Source organism: Dipteris shenzhenensis, chromosome 19, assembly GCF_047967505.1.
Source record: "Dipteris shenzhenensis isolate YYH24624 ecotype China chromosome 19, Dip_SZ_1.0, whole genome shotgun sequence".
Taxonomy (NCBI): domain Eukaryota; kingdom Viridiplantae; phylum Streptophyta; class Polypodiopsida; order Gleicheniales; family Dipteridaceae; genus Dipteris; species Dipteris shenzhenensis.
Genome location: NC_141614.1, coordinates 36390894 through 36407010, shown reverse-complemented (window position 1 = coordinate 36407010; position 16117 = coordinate 36390894). Strand labels below are relative to the sequence as shown.

The following is a 16117-nucleotide window of genomic DNA, read 5'->3' as shown; positions in this document are numbered from 1 at the left end:
TTCTCTTGTGTGTGACCTTATCTATGAGGTGTCTGTGTGGGAAGATAAGGCTTGCCCAGCCTATAAAAGAGGCTATGTACTTGCTGTGAATATATCAATCTATCAACATCAGTTCGTGCCTCAGCTCTTGTCTCCAATCATGTGTCTCTCACCCTTTCCCCATTTTCAACAATGGTTTCCCTTAGGAAATTGTCAGTGACAGAGATCCAAAGTTTATGGGTCACTTTTGGCAGGAGATATTTACAACAGAAGGTACTTTACTCACACCTAGCATCGCTTACCATCCTGAGACTAATGGACAGGTGGAAAGGGTGAACAAATGGGTGGAGGAATATTTGAGACATTTTTGTCATGATACTCAGAAGTCTTGGGATAAATGGTCGTCACTTGCTGAATTTTGCTACAACAGTACCAAGCATCTCTCCATTGGCATGAGCCCGTTTGAGGCAATGTACGGATGCAAGGTCGAGATGCCTTCTTCAATTGGTGACATGGCTGTGAAAAATCAGCAAGCACGGAATGACTTGGAGAGGATGGATGACCTTCTACAGTTGGCAAAAAGGAATATGCAGGATGCCCAAGCCAAGCAGAAGAAATACGCGGATGAATGCAGGAGATTTGACTTTCAAAGAGGAAGATTATGTGCATTTACATCTCCATAAGAACCGTTATGCCTCGCGGAAAGGTAATACCAACGCAAAGCTTGCTCATAGGTATTACGGTCCTTACAGGATCATCCGCAAGGTTGGAGAGGTAGCATATTAGTTGGAGCTACCCAGTACCTCCAAGATCCATGATGTTTTCCATGTGTCTTTGCTGTTGGACAGCATGTCCGCTCTGCTTCGCAACTAGATTGGCATGTTCTTTGGCTTGTACCTTTGCCATCTTCTTGAAGCAACGATCCTCTGGATGGCCAAGTTTCTGACAGTAATTACATTTAAGAGGTTTTCCTTTCTTCTTGGGCTTATTCTTGAGAAAGAATGCTTTGCCAGATTCGAAGGAAGATTCTGCTTTCTCTGTAAGCCTACGGTCCTCATCAATGAGATGAGCTACCATATCCTTAAAGCTCATATTGCGGCTGACTCTTAGGACAACAAGGATCTCATTGTACTTGGAAATGTCTTCAATACTTGAGAGAAGTACAACAACTTGATCATCATCTTCAACAATGGCTCGGATGGCAGATAATTATTGGAGAATTGACCCAAGATTGCTCAAGTGTTCATTGAGGGTTTCAATTTCCTTCATCTTGAGCTTGAAGAGTTTTTGTTTGAGAAATACTTTGGAATTATTGATCTTATTTCCAAACAAATTCTCTAATTTTTTCCAAACGTCATTTGCAGTCTTATCAAAATCCACATGGTGGATAAGGTTGTCAGCTAAAGCTAGGCCAATGATAGCCATTGCTTTATCATTTTGGTTCTCCTACCAACTGATTCTAGCGTCATCACTTTGGGGTTTTGGCTCCTTGCCATTGGTGATATTCCATATCCCTTCTCGCATAAGAAGCCGGAGTTTCGTCTGCCAAGTTGGGAAATTGCTCCCTGAGAATTTCTCGATGAACGAGGAGTTTTTTATGCTATCCATTGGTGGGAAGGTCTTAGCTGTTATTACAGCCAGTGTCTAAATCCCTTACAATGTTTACTCAAATTTCAAAAAAGGCCCAAATTTTACATGGTAGAAGCTTCAATTATGCCAAAGGAAGACACAAGACAGAAAAGCCCTAAATTTTTGGGTTAGGGTTGCTGCAAAATTAGGGTTTGCAGAAAATTGGGTTTTCTGATATTTTTTCTCAAAATATGAAAACCATAGTGCAGAAGAGGCCAAATATGCCAAAATCCCCAAAAAATGCCACGAACTGCTGGAAGCAGCCACGAGCTGTTGCAAACTACTTGAAAATAGTCACGAACTTCTACGAACTGCTGGAAAAATGGGCTGCACAGCTGCAACGTCACAGGTAGTTAAAGTTATGTGCCTAGCAAGTGCTTTGCCACCCACCCGTCAGTTGTTGTTGAGGTGGTTCGTGCAGCGCTGATGTCCATGCCACGGAAGCAATAGTCATGCGCATCAGTGACACTTAGGATGGAGATTGACGCAGATCAAAGCATGCGTCACAAGTCACAGGCAGTAGCAGGACATGTGCACATGTGCATTGCCGTCAGTTGCTTCTTGGAGAGCACCGTCAGAGGTAATAGTCCTGCACCGTAGTCTTTGGGTAGATAGATGCGCTGTAGAACTTGATGACGGGCAGTTGATCTTCAGAGGGATGGCTATGGGCAGATTGCGAGGGAGGCGTGAGCAGACCGCGAGGGAGGACGGGCAGAATGGCGCAGCATCAGGGAAGATAGCAGGCAGTATTACGAGGTAGGGCAGCAAAGGCGGGTAGAAGAGCGAACAGAGGAGCGGGCAGAAGATCCGCAGGATGGCGGGTTTGTTTGCTGTTTGCTGCGGGCTGAATGGCGACTGTTGCAGGAGCAGCAGCGTGGGCAGAGAGGTGCAGCGTAGAGCAGCAGTTGCGTGGGCAGGAGCTGTAGCGTGGGCAAGAGCTGGAGCAGCAGCGTGGGCAGCTTCGGGTTAGCAAGAGCTCAGTCAGGGAAGACCTGCTCTGATACCAACTGTTGAAAATGGGGAAAGGGTGAGAGACACATGATTGGAGACAAGAGCTGAGGCACGAACTGATGTTGATAGATTGATATATTCACAGCAAGTACATAGCCTCTTTTATAGGCTGGGCAAGCCTTATCTTCCCACACAGACACCTCATAGATGAGGTCTCACACAAGAGAATCTAGATCCTATAATCTAGGGGAGGAATCACACCTGCCACATGAGGTGGCACAAGTGGCCTCAAGACTCTTCACGCTCACACAACTGTAGGACACTCCTAGGACTCTAGGACCACACACACTAGGACACACACTAGGACTCCGATTCCAACAACCAGCGATGCTGAATACCGGGTCTTAGTGGGTATGAAATGGGCTTGTTTTATCATTCTATCCACCACAACAAAGATGTTGTCCCATCCCCTCTTTGTAGAAGGCAATCCTGTGATGAAATCCATTGCTATGTGCGTCCATTTGCCCTCTGGAATGGGTAATGGCTGCAAGAGACCTGCGAGTGATTTGCTGTCCACTTTACTCTATTGGCAAGGCAAGCATTCAGCCACGTATTTAACCACATCTCTCCACATTCCTTTCCAGGTAAAGCTCTGCTTGATTCTTTCATATGTTTTAGTGATACTCGCATGTCCCACCATGGGAGAGGAGTGCATTTCTTGCAAAACCAATTGGCGGTATTTTGAGTTTGGCACTAAACAAATCATGTCTTGGCACCACAACAGCCCATTATGAAATTTGAAATCCGGATGACCCTGACTAGAAGGCTTCTGCAAATCTGAAAATATGGGAGCTGCTTTAGAATTTTGCATATACTCTTCCTGAATGCCATGAATCCACTCCTGATATATGGTAGAGATAGCAGACAAATTGCAAGCCCACATCCTGAACAAGGCATCTGCAACCACATTTTCCTTTCCTTTTCTATACCCAATGTCAAAATCATAGGATTGGAGTGCAACCAACCACCTCTTCTGCTTATATGACAAATTTGGCTGGGTGAGGAAGAATCTGAGTGTCCTATGATCTGTTTTTACCTTAATTTTACTTTCGTACAGATAGTGGTGCCATTTCTTGAAAGCATGCAAGATAGCCAGCATCTCATGATCATAAACATAGAAATTGAGTTCTTTGGCATCAAACTTCATGCTTTCAAAGGCTATTACCCCGTGTTCCTGCCTCGGAACGGCCCCCAATCCTTTGCCACTGGCATCTGCCTCCACAATGAAAGGACGCAAAAAATCAGGGCATACCAAGACAAGTGCATGAGTGAGAGCAAATTTCAGGTCTTCAAAGCTGCGTTGTGCTTCCCTTAACCCCCCAAAAGCATCCTTCTTCAAGAGGTCAGTAAGAGGAGCTGCCCTCTTGGCAAATTTGCGAATGAAGCGCCTGTAGAAGAAAGAAAGACCTAAAAATCCTCTCAACTAGATGGGGTTTTGTGGCTGTGGCCAATCTTTGATGCATTTCACCTTTGCAGGATCCACCCGAATGCCACGTCTACTCACAATATGCCCCAGGTACTCAACCTCCTTTGCCATAAAAGTGCATTTGCTAACTTTTGCATAAAGCTGATGCATCCTCAAATTTTACAGCACTTGCTTCACATGCTTAATGTGCTCTTGTCTATCCTTGTTGTAAATGAGGATATCATCAAAGAAAACCAGCACGCATCTGAAAAGAAGTGGCTGCAATATCTTGATCATCAGTGCCTGGAAGGTGGCCGATGCATTAGTCAATCCAAAAGGCATCACCTTGAATTCATACAAGCCCCGTTCTGTACAGAAGGCCGTCTTGTGCTTATCTCCTTCTTTCACCCTAATTTGATGGTAAACAGACCTCAAATCTATCTTCGTCACCTTTGAGTTCATCCAACAGGTCATCTATCTTGGGGATTGGAAACATGTTCTTGATAGTGGCCTTATTTAGATCCCTGTAATCAATGCACATGTGGTATGATCCATCCTTCTTCTTCACCAGAAGCATCAGGGAGGCAAAAGGAGAAGTGCTATGAGAGATGAAGTTCTTCTTAAGCAATTCCCGCACTTGTACTGCCACTTCCTCCCGCTCAACCTTAGAGAGACGGTATGGGGCTTTGCTTATTGTCTTACTACCAGGCTCTAGAACAATGGCATGATCTACATCTCTCTTGGGAGGCAATTGGGATGGCATATCAGCAAATACATCAGCAAACTCTGATAGCAACTGTTGCATATCACAATCCTCAACACGGGGAATGCTACCCCCCTGAGATATTGACACATTCAATGCGTAGAGGGTATGCTCCTTCCTGAGCTCTCTGGCTAACTGCCTTGCTGAAATGACCTGCAATTAAGGAGTGGCAAGGCCATGCAATGCTACAGTTTTACCCTTGTGGCGCACTTGTACTGCCACTTCCTCCCGCTCAACCTTAGGATCGTATAGCTGGCAATGAGCCTCAGGATGTGTGAAGGAGATCCGTACCCAGCCTTGAAATGTGTGCAGCAGTGTGAAAATGCTCACGGCCAGAAAGAGAATCGCCGTATAGCGAGCCGTGAACCTCGAAATGCATGCCAAAAAGCAGTACGTCCAAGGAGCAGCCTCCAAAATGTGAGCTAGAGAGAAAAAGGAGGCGTGCAAGTACATGCAATCAAGGGACTGTCACGTGGCTCATTAATGCCTCTAACCCACTCTTGTTGGTCACATTTGTGCCTTGCCTTGAACCTGACATTTAGGCTTATTCCTTGCATTGGGCCTAGCGCTTGGGCCTAGTAATTGCACCTAGGGATGGGTCCCACTTCTAACATCAAGTCTTAGGGCTTTTAGGAATTTGGTACTTTCTCTTGGCTAGTCCCCCAAGGCCAACTTATCCACGGGTTTATTTGCGCACAAGTCTGAACTTAGCAGGTGGACTTGGTTTTGGTGAGCTACAGCCGTGGGAACTTTCCATTCCCATTTGGAGGGTTGTGGGAGTCTCCCATTGATTTGGTGGACTGGATGGACAAATGGTCCATCACATGACATGTGGGTGCCATGTGCCATGAGTGGGTTTGCCATTTGCCCAAATAGGGGGCAATTTGTCAGGAGGTGAAGGTGTTATGTTTCAACATGTTGAAGGGTTTATGTGGCATCTTGCCACTTTGTCATTTGCCATGTTATGTGGCCACCACATGACTCTCGTAAGCCACATCCTTCATGACATGGCTATTCATGACACATGCAATGTTGCATCTTGGCTCATCTTATGGGGGTAATGTTGCAGCTTATGCCACGTTTCTAGTGCCCTTCAGGGATGATGTGGCAGTCCATGCCACGCAATTTTTTTTACTGATGGGGCCATACACATGCGCACGTGTGTACATTTGTTTGTCTATATGCTCCAAATGCCTAGATATTACTCCAGGCAACAGAATTGGGGCCTAGAGGCTGCATGCATATGTACACGCATGCTTCCTGCTATTTGCCCTTGGCTAGTGAGAGTTATTGATGCTTGAAATGAGGCCCAAGGCCTTCTTTTATAGGGGAGAGGGGCTGCTCTGCCCCCCCTGTCCCGCCCTTCTTCCCGCCTTACCCTTCCTCCGGTTGACACGTCCCAGCACTCCTGAAACCTCTGATCTGCAAGCAAACACAAGAACACACACAACGTGAGAAAACTGAGCAGGCTGCTCACCACCCAACCATGACATCTATGGGATGTGATCTCGAATCAGGAGATGTCCCCTCCAAGCCACGAGCTGAGCTACTGGCACAAACTCCCAACCAGATTCAAACCAGCCTGGTGTCCCATACCACCAGGTGGCGCTGTGAAGCCTGGGATCTGCCACTGGGCCTTGGGCTACGCTATGATGCAGGCACGCGTCCGCGACTCAATCCAGGATCAAACCTAGCACCTGGGAACGAAACTTGCTCCCATCGGCTTCCTCAGAACTGAACCTCTGGGCCTCTTTGATAGACTTGGGCCCCAAGCGCCAAAAATAGCGAAGACCTCTAACTGGTTCGTACCCTTGCCACTCAACGTGAGAATCAGGCCTGCATAGCTCTAAGCCTCCCCAGGCTACCTGAGTTAGTCTTGTGTACCCAGTACACGTCAGATACCAATCCGTGCACATGACATACTTCCCCTCCTCTAAGAACTCACTCCTGAGTTCGCTAAAAAACCCGGAAATGTTCTCTGGAGGTTTTGTAATGTCTCCCATGTTGCATCCTCCTCAACGCGATCCCTCCCCTTGATCTTGTATTCCGTGATAGTTCTATTACGAATCTGTTTTTCACGAAATTCAAGAATACACTCAGGTTTGTGTGGAATAAAAGTCAAATCTGTAACTTCTATTATCTCTTGAGGAGAAACAAGTTGATCATCCGCACCCAAGACTTCTTTCAGTCTACTGACATGAAAGACTGGATGTACTTTAACATCAGGAGGCAATTCTAGTCGATATGCAATTGGTCCAATTCTTTTAATGACCTTGAACGGACCACAATATCTGGGGGATAATTTCGGAACCAAACCAGTACTTAGGCTCTTGGATTACTTGGGAATTCGCAAATATACCATCGTTCCTTTAGAGAACTCTCTAGGTGAACGATGCCTATTAGCATAAAATCTGTCCCGATCTTGGGCACTTCTAATAGACTCCTTGGCAAACTGCAACATTTCCTGCATGTCTTGCAAGAAGTTCTTTGCAGCATCATTTTGAATCCCTTTTAACCCAACCATAACTGGTGACTTAGGTTGAAACCCATACATAAGCATAAAAGGAATGTAACCAATACTGGAATGCTTTGCACTGTTATAAGCAAATTCTATCATAGGTAGATAATCTTCCCATGAAGACTATCTCTTAGATACATATGCCCGAAGCATATCTTCAACCAATTGGTTAACCTTCTCTGTTCTGCCATCGGATTGTGCATGATCTGAGGATTTCATACTTAGAGTAGTTTCTAACTTCTCAAAAACAAGTGTCCAAAAGTTACTTGTAAACTTTGAGTCCCTGTCATTGACTATGTCAGATGGCAAACCATACAGCTTAAACAAGTGGTCCACAAAGTCGTGAGCCAGCTGAACAGCTGAAATAGTTGTTCTAGTAGGTAAGAATCTAGTCATTTTTGTCAAACGGTCGACTATGACCCAAATGGAGTCATGACCCTTGTGCGTTCGAGGCAAACCAGTAATAAAATCCATGGAAATACTTTCCCATTTATTACCTGGAATTTGTAATGGCTGTAATAAACCCGCGCTTCTAAGGCGATACCTGACAAACCCGGCAACCTACTACATAGTTTTCAATAAATGCACGCATCTTAGGCCAATAAAAGGTATGCTTCACAAGAGACAGAGTCCGATGTATACCCGGATGTCCAGCACTAGGAGCATCATGACACTCCCAGAGAATCTTGGATCTAAGTTCCAGAACATCTGGCACACAAATCTTTCCATTTCGGAACAGCAAGCCGTTCCTAATCATCCATTGACCTCCCACCGCCTGTACCGTAGGTGGCACAATCCCTGAGTCCTTGTCAACCATGGAGCTCCCATCCTGGACTCTATGCCAATAAGAACTGAAATGACTATCAGTTGTGTAAAGCCCTCTCAAGGATTGAAATAGGTCAGAGGATATTTTCGTAAATGACATAGCATTTACAAACTTGACTCGACTTAAGGCATCCGCCACACTGTTCAACGAACCCTTTCGATAACGTATTTCAAAATCAAAATCTTGCATTAATTCTGCCCATCTAGCTTTCCGTCCCCTCAATTCAGACCCATCACACACATACTTAATTGACTGATGATCAGTCAATACAAGAAACTTCGAACCATACAAGTAGTGTCTCCAAACCTTAAGAGCATACACTACAGCATAAAGTTCTTTTTCTAGTGTGGGCCAACGATATTGGGTGTCGTCTAGCTTCTTACTCTCAAAAGCTACAGGTCTGCCCTCTTGGAAAAGAGCTGCCCCAATCGCAAAATCACTCGCATCGGCCTCTAAAACATAAGGCTAGGTAGGATCAAGTAATGTAAGAACGGGTGCTTCCTTGATAGAAAACTTCAAGGTTTCAAAAACCTTGTTCAATGCATCATTCCAAGAAATCGGCTGGGTAGACCTGTGTCCACGACCTTTCGATATGTTTGTCAGGGGTGCCGTGATATTTGAATAATCACGCACAGACTTCCGTAGAAATACCGTAAATCCTAGGAAAGAACGAAGTTGTTTCATAGTCTGAGGGATAGGCCATTCTAAAACCTTCTGAATACGATCAAGATTAATACCTTCAGAAGAAATCTTGTGTCCTAAGTAAATGATCTCCTTCATAAAGAAGTCACATTTACTCATCTTGGCATAGAGCTTATGCTGTCTTAGAATAACTAAGATAATCCGGAGGTGTCCTATGTGATCCTCAAGCGTTCATCTATATACCACGATGTCAGCTAAGAACACTACAACGAATTTGCCCAGAAAATCTCGGAACAAATCGTTCATCATTTGCTGGAAGGTGGCAGGAGCATTGGTCAAACCAAAAGGTAATACAAGAAACTCGTAGTGGCCATACCTAGTTCGGAATGCGGTTCTATCTATGTGTTTAGCATAGATACGGATTTGGTGATAACCCGTACGCAAATCAATCTTAGTGAAATACTTCGCTCCGGCCAAACAGTCTATCAGATCATCGGAACGAGGTAGAGGGTATCGATTCTTAATTGTCACTTTATTCAATCGTTTATAATCTATACACATTCTCCATGTAGAATCTTTCTTCTTCCTTAAGAGGACAGGTGCTCCCCAAGGCGATTTACTTGGGCGAATATAGCCCATATTCAGGTAATCCTGTAGCTGTGAAGCTAGCTCATCCTCCTCAAGCCGGCTCATCCTATAAGGTGGTACACTAATAGGTTGAGCCCCAGGTACTAAGTCTATGCGATGATCTACTGCCCGTTCTGGAGGTAAACCTTCTGGCAGTTGAGCAGGGAATACATCCTTGAAACCGTCTAACAACATTCTCAATTCACGGTGTTATTTACAAAGACAACAAATGAAGAAAGCGGAATCAAAACACACTGATAGAGAATAGGAAAGTGTAATTATCATGGTATTCCTAGTCATTGGGAACCTAAGTGTAGGAAGAAACAAAGAAGTGTTTAACATATTCCGAAGCTGCATCGCAAATACAATAGGTCCCTGAGAAGAGGGAATATTATCACACTGAATACAAAATTGGGTGTCCTTATCCATAAAAGAAAGGGTATGTTCCTTCCATCCAATCCGAATATTGTGGGTTTTAAACCACTCTATTCCGATTAACAAGTCCACATGCTCCAAGTGCATAACATAGCACGTAAGAGCCCCTGTGTATTCTTGAATCCGGATAGAAAGCGCTTCAATCTTGCGATCCCAAAACTGCTTCCCAGCTGGAAGCTGCACCTCATAGGTGTGATCGCTAGGTATCGTGGACAGCCCCATCTTCTGTACAAATTTGTAATTAACAAAGTTGTGAGAGCTGCCCGGGTCAAAGAGAATGTGAACTCTTTGGTCCCTAACTTCTCCATAAACTCGGAAAAGATCATGGGAACCAAATAACGAAGTATTAAAAGTGCAATTACAAGAAAGTGGACAGGTAATGACATTTACAGAAATACCTGTCATCGAAACTTGGTTCGCTCCCTTGGCTTTGGTACCTGGACCCGCCTGGAGCTTCGGTCCCAGCGCTTGTTTTTGATTCTTGCGCTTTGGACAATCATTCTTAGTGTGGCCCCGCTCCTCGCAGAAGAAGCAACGTCCTTCCTTCTTTAGCTTCAAGGTACGACGGAAATGGGCACGACCACTCTTCGCCTGAGTCAAGTGTTTCTTGGAGGCGTTGTCTATAGACTTCGTCTCCCCGGTACCAGTGGTAGACTGGAAGAACTTCCGTTTGTTCTTCCCACTCGTGTCGGAAACAGTGGTTCCCTTTGCATTGGCCATGGTATCATCATAAATACACGCGTAATTCATGGCCTCTTGCAACGTGGTACACTTGTTGTTCTTGATCTGCAACTTGTACGAGTCAGGCAAACCATCCACAAAGAAACATAACAAGGTCACTGGATCCATCTTTGTAGCTCTGGTCTGCAAATCTCGAAACCTTTGAAGATAAACCTCAAAAGTCAAGTTCAGCTTGGACATATCGAGGGCTTTGAGCTTGCCTACAATATCATAATCATCCTCCTTCTTCAGAAACTCCTTCCTGAAGACGCCTTAGAAATCTATCCATGTTGCAGGCTTGGGTTGGAGTTCCTTCCACCACAACAAAGCCTTTCCTGACATGAACTCAGCTGCAAGCTGTATTTTCTTGTCATTTGGGTACGGGTGAAACTGGAAGTGTACTTGCCACTTGTGCAACCAAGTGTCAACAACCTCCTTGGTACGAGACTTCTGATCTCCGGGAAAAGGATCTGGAGTGATGTTCGGACCTAACACTGAAGCCATGGCATCCACATGCGTGAGCGCCTGAACAATGCTAGTCAGAAGTGTGAGGGTAGTCTGAATCCCTTGGAGTTGCTGTGTCAACCCCGTTTGATTTGCATTAACTTGCTCAAACTTTCCATCAAGAGCAGTGGTGAATTCACTGAAGGCTTTCTTCGTAATCAGATCGTCATAGAGACCCTGGTCTTCCTCCGTAGGGTAATCCAAATCCTGGTCACCCATCGCAAACTCAGGATTTACAGAATCAGCCATGTCTGAAAACTGATCTGAAAAGAGTAGTGAACTGAGAGAAGTGACTGGTGGAATCGAAGCTTGAAAGAGAGTGGAGCAGAGAGAAAAACTGTCCCAAGAGGAGGTGACGAAAGAAGAGAAGCTGGCTGAAGAGAAGGGGTACAAAGCTGATGATCAGCTCGAGTAGGTGAACCCGGAGACTCCCCCTGCTGGTTCCGCTGCTGGCTGTACCGTACGGTAATCTGCTGCGAACCGTACCTAGGTGACGAAAGTCCGCTAGAGGTGTAGAGGGATCTTTTTGCGCACACTTGCATAAGCTGTGACTGAGCTTGGGATTTCGCCAGGCTATAAAGGAGACGGTGCAGCTATTCTAGGAAGCTATGCTTTCTAGAAAAGCCCACCCTCCCATACTTGGAGGGTTGATGCTTTTTTTAGCATGCACACCCTCCCAAACTTGGAGGGTCGATGCTTTGCTTGCCCCACCCTCCCAACTTGGAGGGTGGTGCTTTTTTTTGCATCAGCCTCCCTGAGCAGCCCGGTCGCTCCCTTCTCCAGCCTATGGCGCACCCCCTCTGCCTGGCCGAATCACGCTCCAGCCTATGGCGCACCTACCTCTGCCTGGCCGAATCTCGCTCCAGCCTATGGCGCACTTATCTGCGTCACCTAACACACTGCGCAGCCCTGACCAAAACTCGGAATCCCCTAGGGTTCCCCTCAACCCTTCGCGTACCCAACAGCCCCTCTCACGCCTCTCCTCCTATCCTCTCCACTCTCTCCTAGCTACACCTCACACCCTCTCTCACCTAAACCTTCAGGAATCCCGAATTCATCACTCACTCTCTTCTTCCTACCTCTTCCCTAAATCCTGACCACTTCCCATAACCGATGAACCAAACAAGAACTTGCAGCACAAATTTCGAAATTAGGGCATACCTGGAGGAACAAATCGTCCAAAATTCTTGGAACAAAAGTTCCTACCTCAGGAGCTGGCTCTGATACCAACTGACACGTCCCAGCACTCCTGAAACCTCTGATCTGCAAGCAAACACAAGAACACACACAACGTGAGAAAACTGAGCAGGCTGCTCACCACCCAACCATGACATCTACGGGATGTGATCCCGAATAGCCTGGTGTCCCATACCACTAGGTGGCGCTGTGAAGCTTGGGATCTACTATTGGGCCTTGGGCTACACTATGATGCAAGCGTGCGTCCGCGACTCAATCTAGGATCAGACCTAGCACCTGGGAACGAAACTTGCTCCCATCGGCTCCCTCAGAACTGAACCTCTGGGCCCCTTTTATAGACTCGGACCCCAAGCGCCAAAAATAGTGAAGACCTCTAACTGGTTCGTACTCTTGCCACTCAACCCGAGAATCAAGCCTGCCTAGCTCTAAGCCTCCCCAGGCTACCTGAGCTAGTCTTGTGTACCAAGTACAGGTCAGATACCAATCCGTGCACATGACACCAGTGCTGGCCAACTGAGCCTACAGAGGTACGAGGCTCCTTAGTCCAGCTGATTTGATGTTCAGGGTCGACTTACACTTTGTAGTAAATGCACATGCATATGTGCTTTGATGGGGGAAGCTGGTATTAATTTAAGGGAAGGACTGAATCATAGACTTCATTAGTATAAATGAAAGGTGAGATCATTGGAATCTCTAGAGCTGTATTTTAATTACGCTTAAGCGAGATAACATGGTCACAAATTTTTTTAACAAACACTCTGAAGTTGATGAGCTGCAGTAAAAAATGTTACAAGAGCATATGTCTCAAATGATACTTCTAATATTATTTTTTACTTTTATATGCATGCAGTTCATAATTATATAGGGAAGTCGGAGCAAGATGCTACAAAGGATGGAAAAGCGTTGCTTGAATTCAGATATGCGTGTTTGGGTTATTCAGTTCACCAGGAGAATCAGGCTACATCGTCCCTTGTCCGGTCTGATAAACAAGCAGAGCTACCTTTTTGCATGGGCATAGAGGTATATGCTCCTTATTTCATGATTGTGGCAAAATCTTTTCTTTTTGTCCTTTCAAAACTCTAACTTGTGCTGTTTTCATACTAGGAAAATGTTCTAAACTTATGCTCCTTATTTCATGATTGTGGCAAAATCTTTTCTTTTTGTCCTTTCAAAACTCTAACTTGTGCTGTTTTCATACTAGGAAAATGTTCTAAACTTATGTTTTCGGTCGTCATTAAACAATAAGCCATTTTTTACACCAATAATGGAAAGGATGAGCACACTTGTATTGTTGTTTTGGAATGACTCATAACTTTTGCCTTGGATCGTAGCCTTTGTTGTGGCTTTGCCTTGCATCCATATGAGTGATAGGATTCAAACTTTCAAATGTGATTTAGTATTTACCTGAGGGATGAAACTTGCATGCTTTCATGGGTTTAAGAATTGGAAGACCTAAAAATTTGCTACTATGAACCAACTAACAACTAAAAAGTAGATTCTGTAAGCTCTTAGCTTCCCGCTTTCCAGGTCTCTCCAAGCCTGCAGGAAGGGGCCTGCAGTTCATTAATTATGGAGTAATAGGCTCTGCATCTGGTGAGGGCTAGATCAAAGAAGAAAATCAGTAATGTTGATGGGGTTCAGCTTGATAAGTCTGTCTGGGCCCCTCCCTCCTCCTGAGGGGCAGCCCCTCGTGTGACAATCGATACCGTCACTCCAGTGGTCTGTCTCCCCAATTCAAATAGTATACAGGAGGTGTCTGCAGTCCTCATGTGGAGGGCGAGATGTTGCATCCCTTGTTACCCTTGGTCCAAGTCACCGGGATAAAAGTCTAGTGACTGTACTCTTGGGTTCTAAAGGGCCCTAGGCTCTCCTCTGGTAGAAGCCGATGACTATGTCGTGTCTCAAGGACGTAAATTGCCATACATCATTGATCAGAATGGGGCAAGACATCTCTGAGTGGGCCAAAAACCTCTTGAATAGGGCGGCCTGTCCATGGATCTTATAGTACACATGGCATCTGAATGCAATGTGCTCCTCTGTATTGACCTCTTGCATATTCCAATCGAGATCCTTAGTGCATGTGGGAGATGGATAAGTGTATAGCTCTGGGGTTCAGTAAATGTAGTGGGGGGTGTGTGTGTGTTTGGGGGGGGGAGAGAGAGAGAGAGAGAGAGAGAGAGAGAGAGAGAGAGAGATTAACATCCGTGGAAGGCCGGGCAGGCCTATGGGACAAAGTGCAAAACACAGCAAAGGGAAGAAACCCATACGGTGCGCTAAGGTCCTTGCTGAGTACTATGCTGAAATAAAAGCCCAATAGCTCAAGCAAAATCATATCACGGGGGGAGAGAGAGAGAGATCTTAGCAAACTAAGTGTGCTGTTAACTTAGCAAACTTCTACCTTTTTACTTATGAATTTGAGTTTCGATTGATCTCTTGTGAGACTTGCCCAATCGTGCTTCGTAGAGCAAGTCAGGTTAGGAGATTCATAGATGACTTATTTGTCCCAGATATTCTAAACTTTAAAGATTTTAAGTACTAAGATCCAAACTGTTTTGGTGTAGGAATTTATCCTCCAGCGTTTTATGAACTTAATTGTACAGCTAGTGGAAGCTTTTGTAGTTTATTGGACCTCAGCATTACTCGATCTTCCTTAGGTTTAGAAGTTGATATCTTTGATAGACGACAACAACTTGAGTATGCTATGCTGAATATCATACGAATGCCTCGCATTGACTCAAACATCTCTGATATGGCTAAATATGGAGTGATTATTACTTCCCAATTCTATAGATTCTCTGGTAAGAGTGCGTTTTCTCTCAATTTAGTAATTTAATTCTTTTGCTTCTTAGAAAGGGCTATAATACAAGAAAAGCAATGAAGAAACTCCACTCTGTCCCTCCTTGTAGTCGTTATATCTTTGGAATTTCGGCTTTGGGTATGTTTAGGATCCTTGATCGTAGAATCAAATTCCAAAGTGGGGAGCTTTATAGCCGATTTTCTTTAGTTCTTAGATTTGTTCTATTTTTGGAGTTCGTGTACTCTTAGGTACCTTTTTAGTTTAGTTTTGCTATATTTGTGCGTTTGTGTGTGTGTGAATATGTGCTATATGTGTGTAAAAATAAATATAATTTTGTTTTGTATATTTTTTTTGCCACTCGCTTATTTTAACTTTTATTGTTATTGTAAAGTTGAAATAAACAACAACTAATTACAAAATAATGATAGTAATTGTTTCTTTGTGCTTGCGATGGTGTTTAATTTATTGTCTTATATATATGTTGGTTTATCTTTTTTTCCTTATGTTACCACATTAGTTGTTGTTTCTTTCTACTTCTTTTACAATTTGAAAAATTTCAGGGTTAGGTCGGGTTGTGTGGAAATTTAACGTCTCTCTCTCTGTCTCTCTAATTTTTGCTTGTTTCTTCCTTCTTGCTTTTAAAGTTTTTTTGTTTGGTTGCAATTTCAAAACTTCGTAAGCACTTGGTTTACCCAAGAGATTCGGGAATCTTTCGAAACCCAGATGGTATTCTGTGTTTGGGTACAGATGAGAACATAAGCGTAGCTGTGCTTACTAAGTTCTTTTTCTTTTTAATTTCTTAATCATTTACTCATTTAAAAAATATTTTCCTTTGTTCTTTTGCTCGTTCTATAAAGATATTTGATTTGTAGGATTGGATATATTCTAGTCTTTTATATATATATATATATATATATATGAGAGAGAGAGAGAGAGAGAGAGAAGTGAAAGTAGAAGTAGAATTTATTAGCGTCCTTGGGGGGCCAAAAATGACCCATGGGACCTGTCTTAATACAATGTAAAAAGAGTGTCCTCAAGGAGAGGGGTCAGGAGTCTATGAGTTC

General features: G+C 44.3%; 1 protein-coding gene and 1 pseudogene across 1 annotated transcript in view; both read left to right on the top strand.

Moving 5' to 3' along the window:
* LOC147890413 (altered inheritance of mitochondria protein) overlaps positions 1-16117 on the top strand; it is a 36742-nt gene that overhangs the window by 13903 nt on the left and 6722 nt on the right. The window contains exon 2 of the mRNA XM_087391068.1: positions 13107-13276. Within this exon, the coding sequence (XP_087247194.1) occupies positions 13107-13276 (170 nt within the window). The remainder of the gene's footprint in view (positions 1-13106; positions 13277-16117) is intronic.
* LOC147890414 (uncharacterized) lies at positions 14628-15301 on the top strand (annotated as a pseudogene).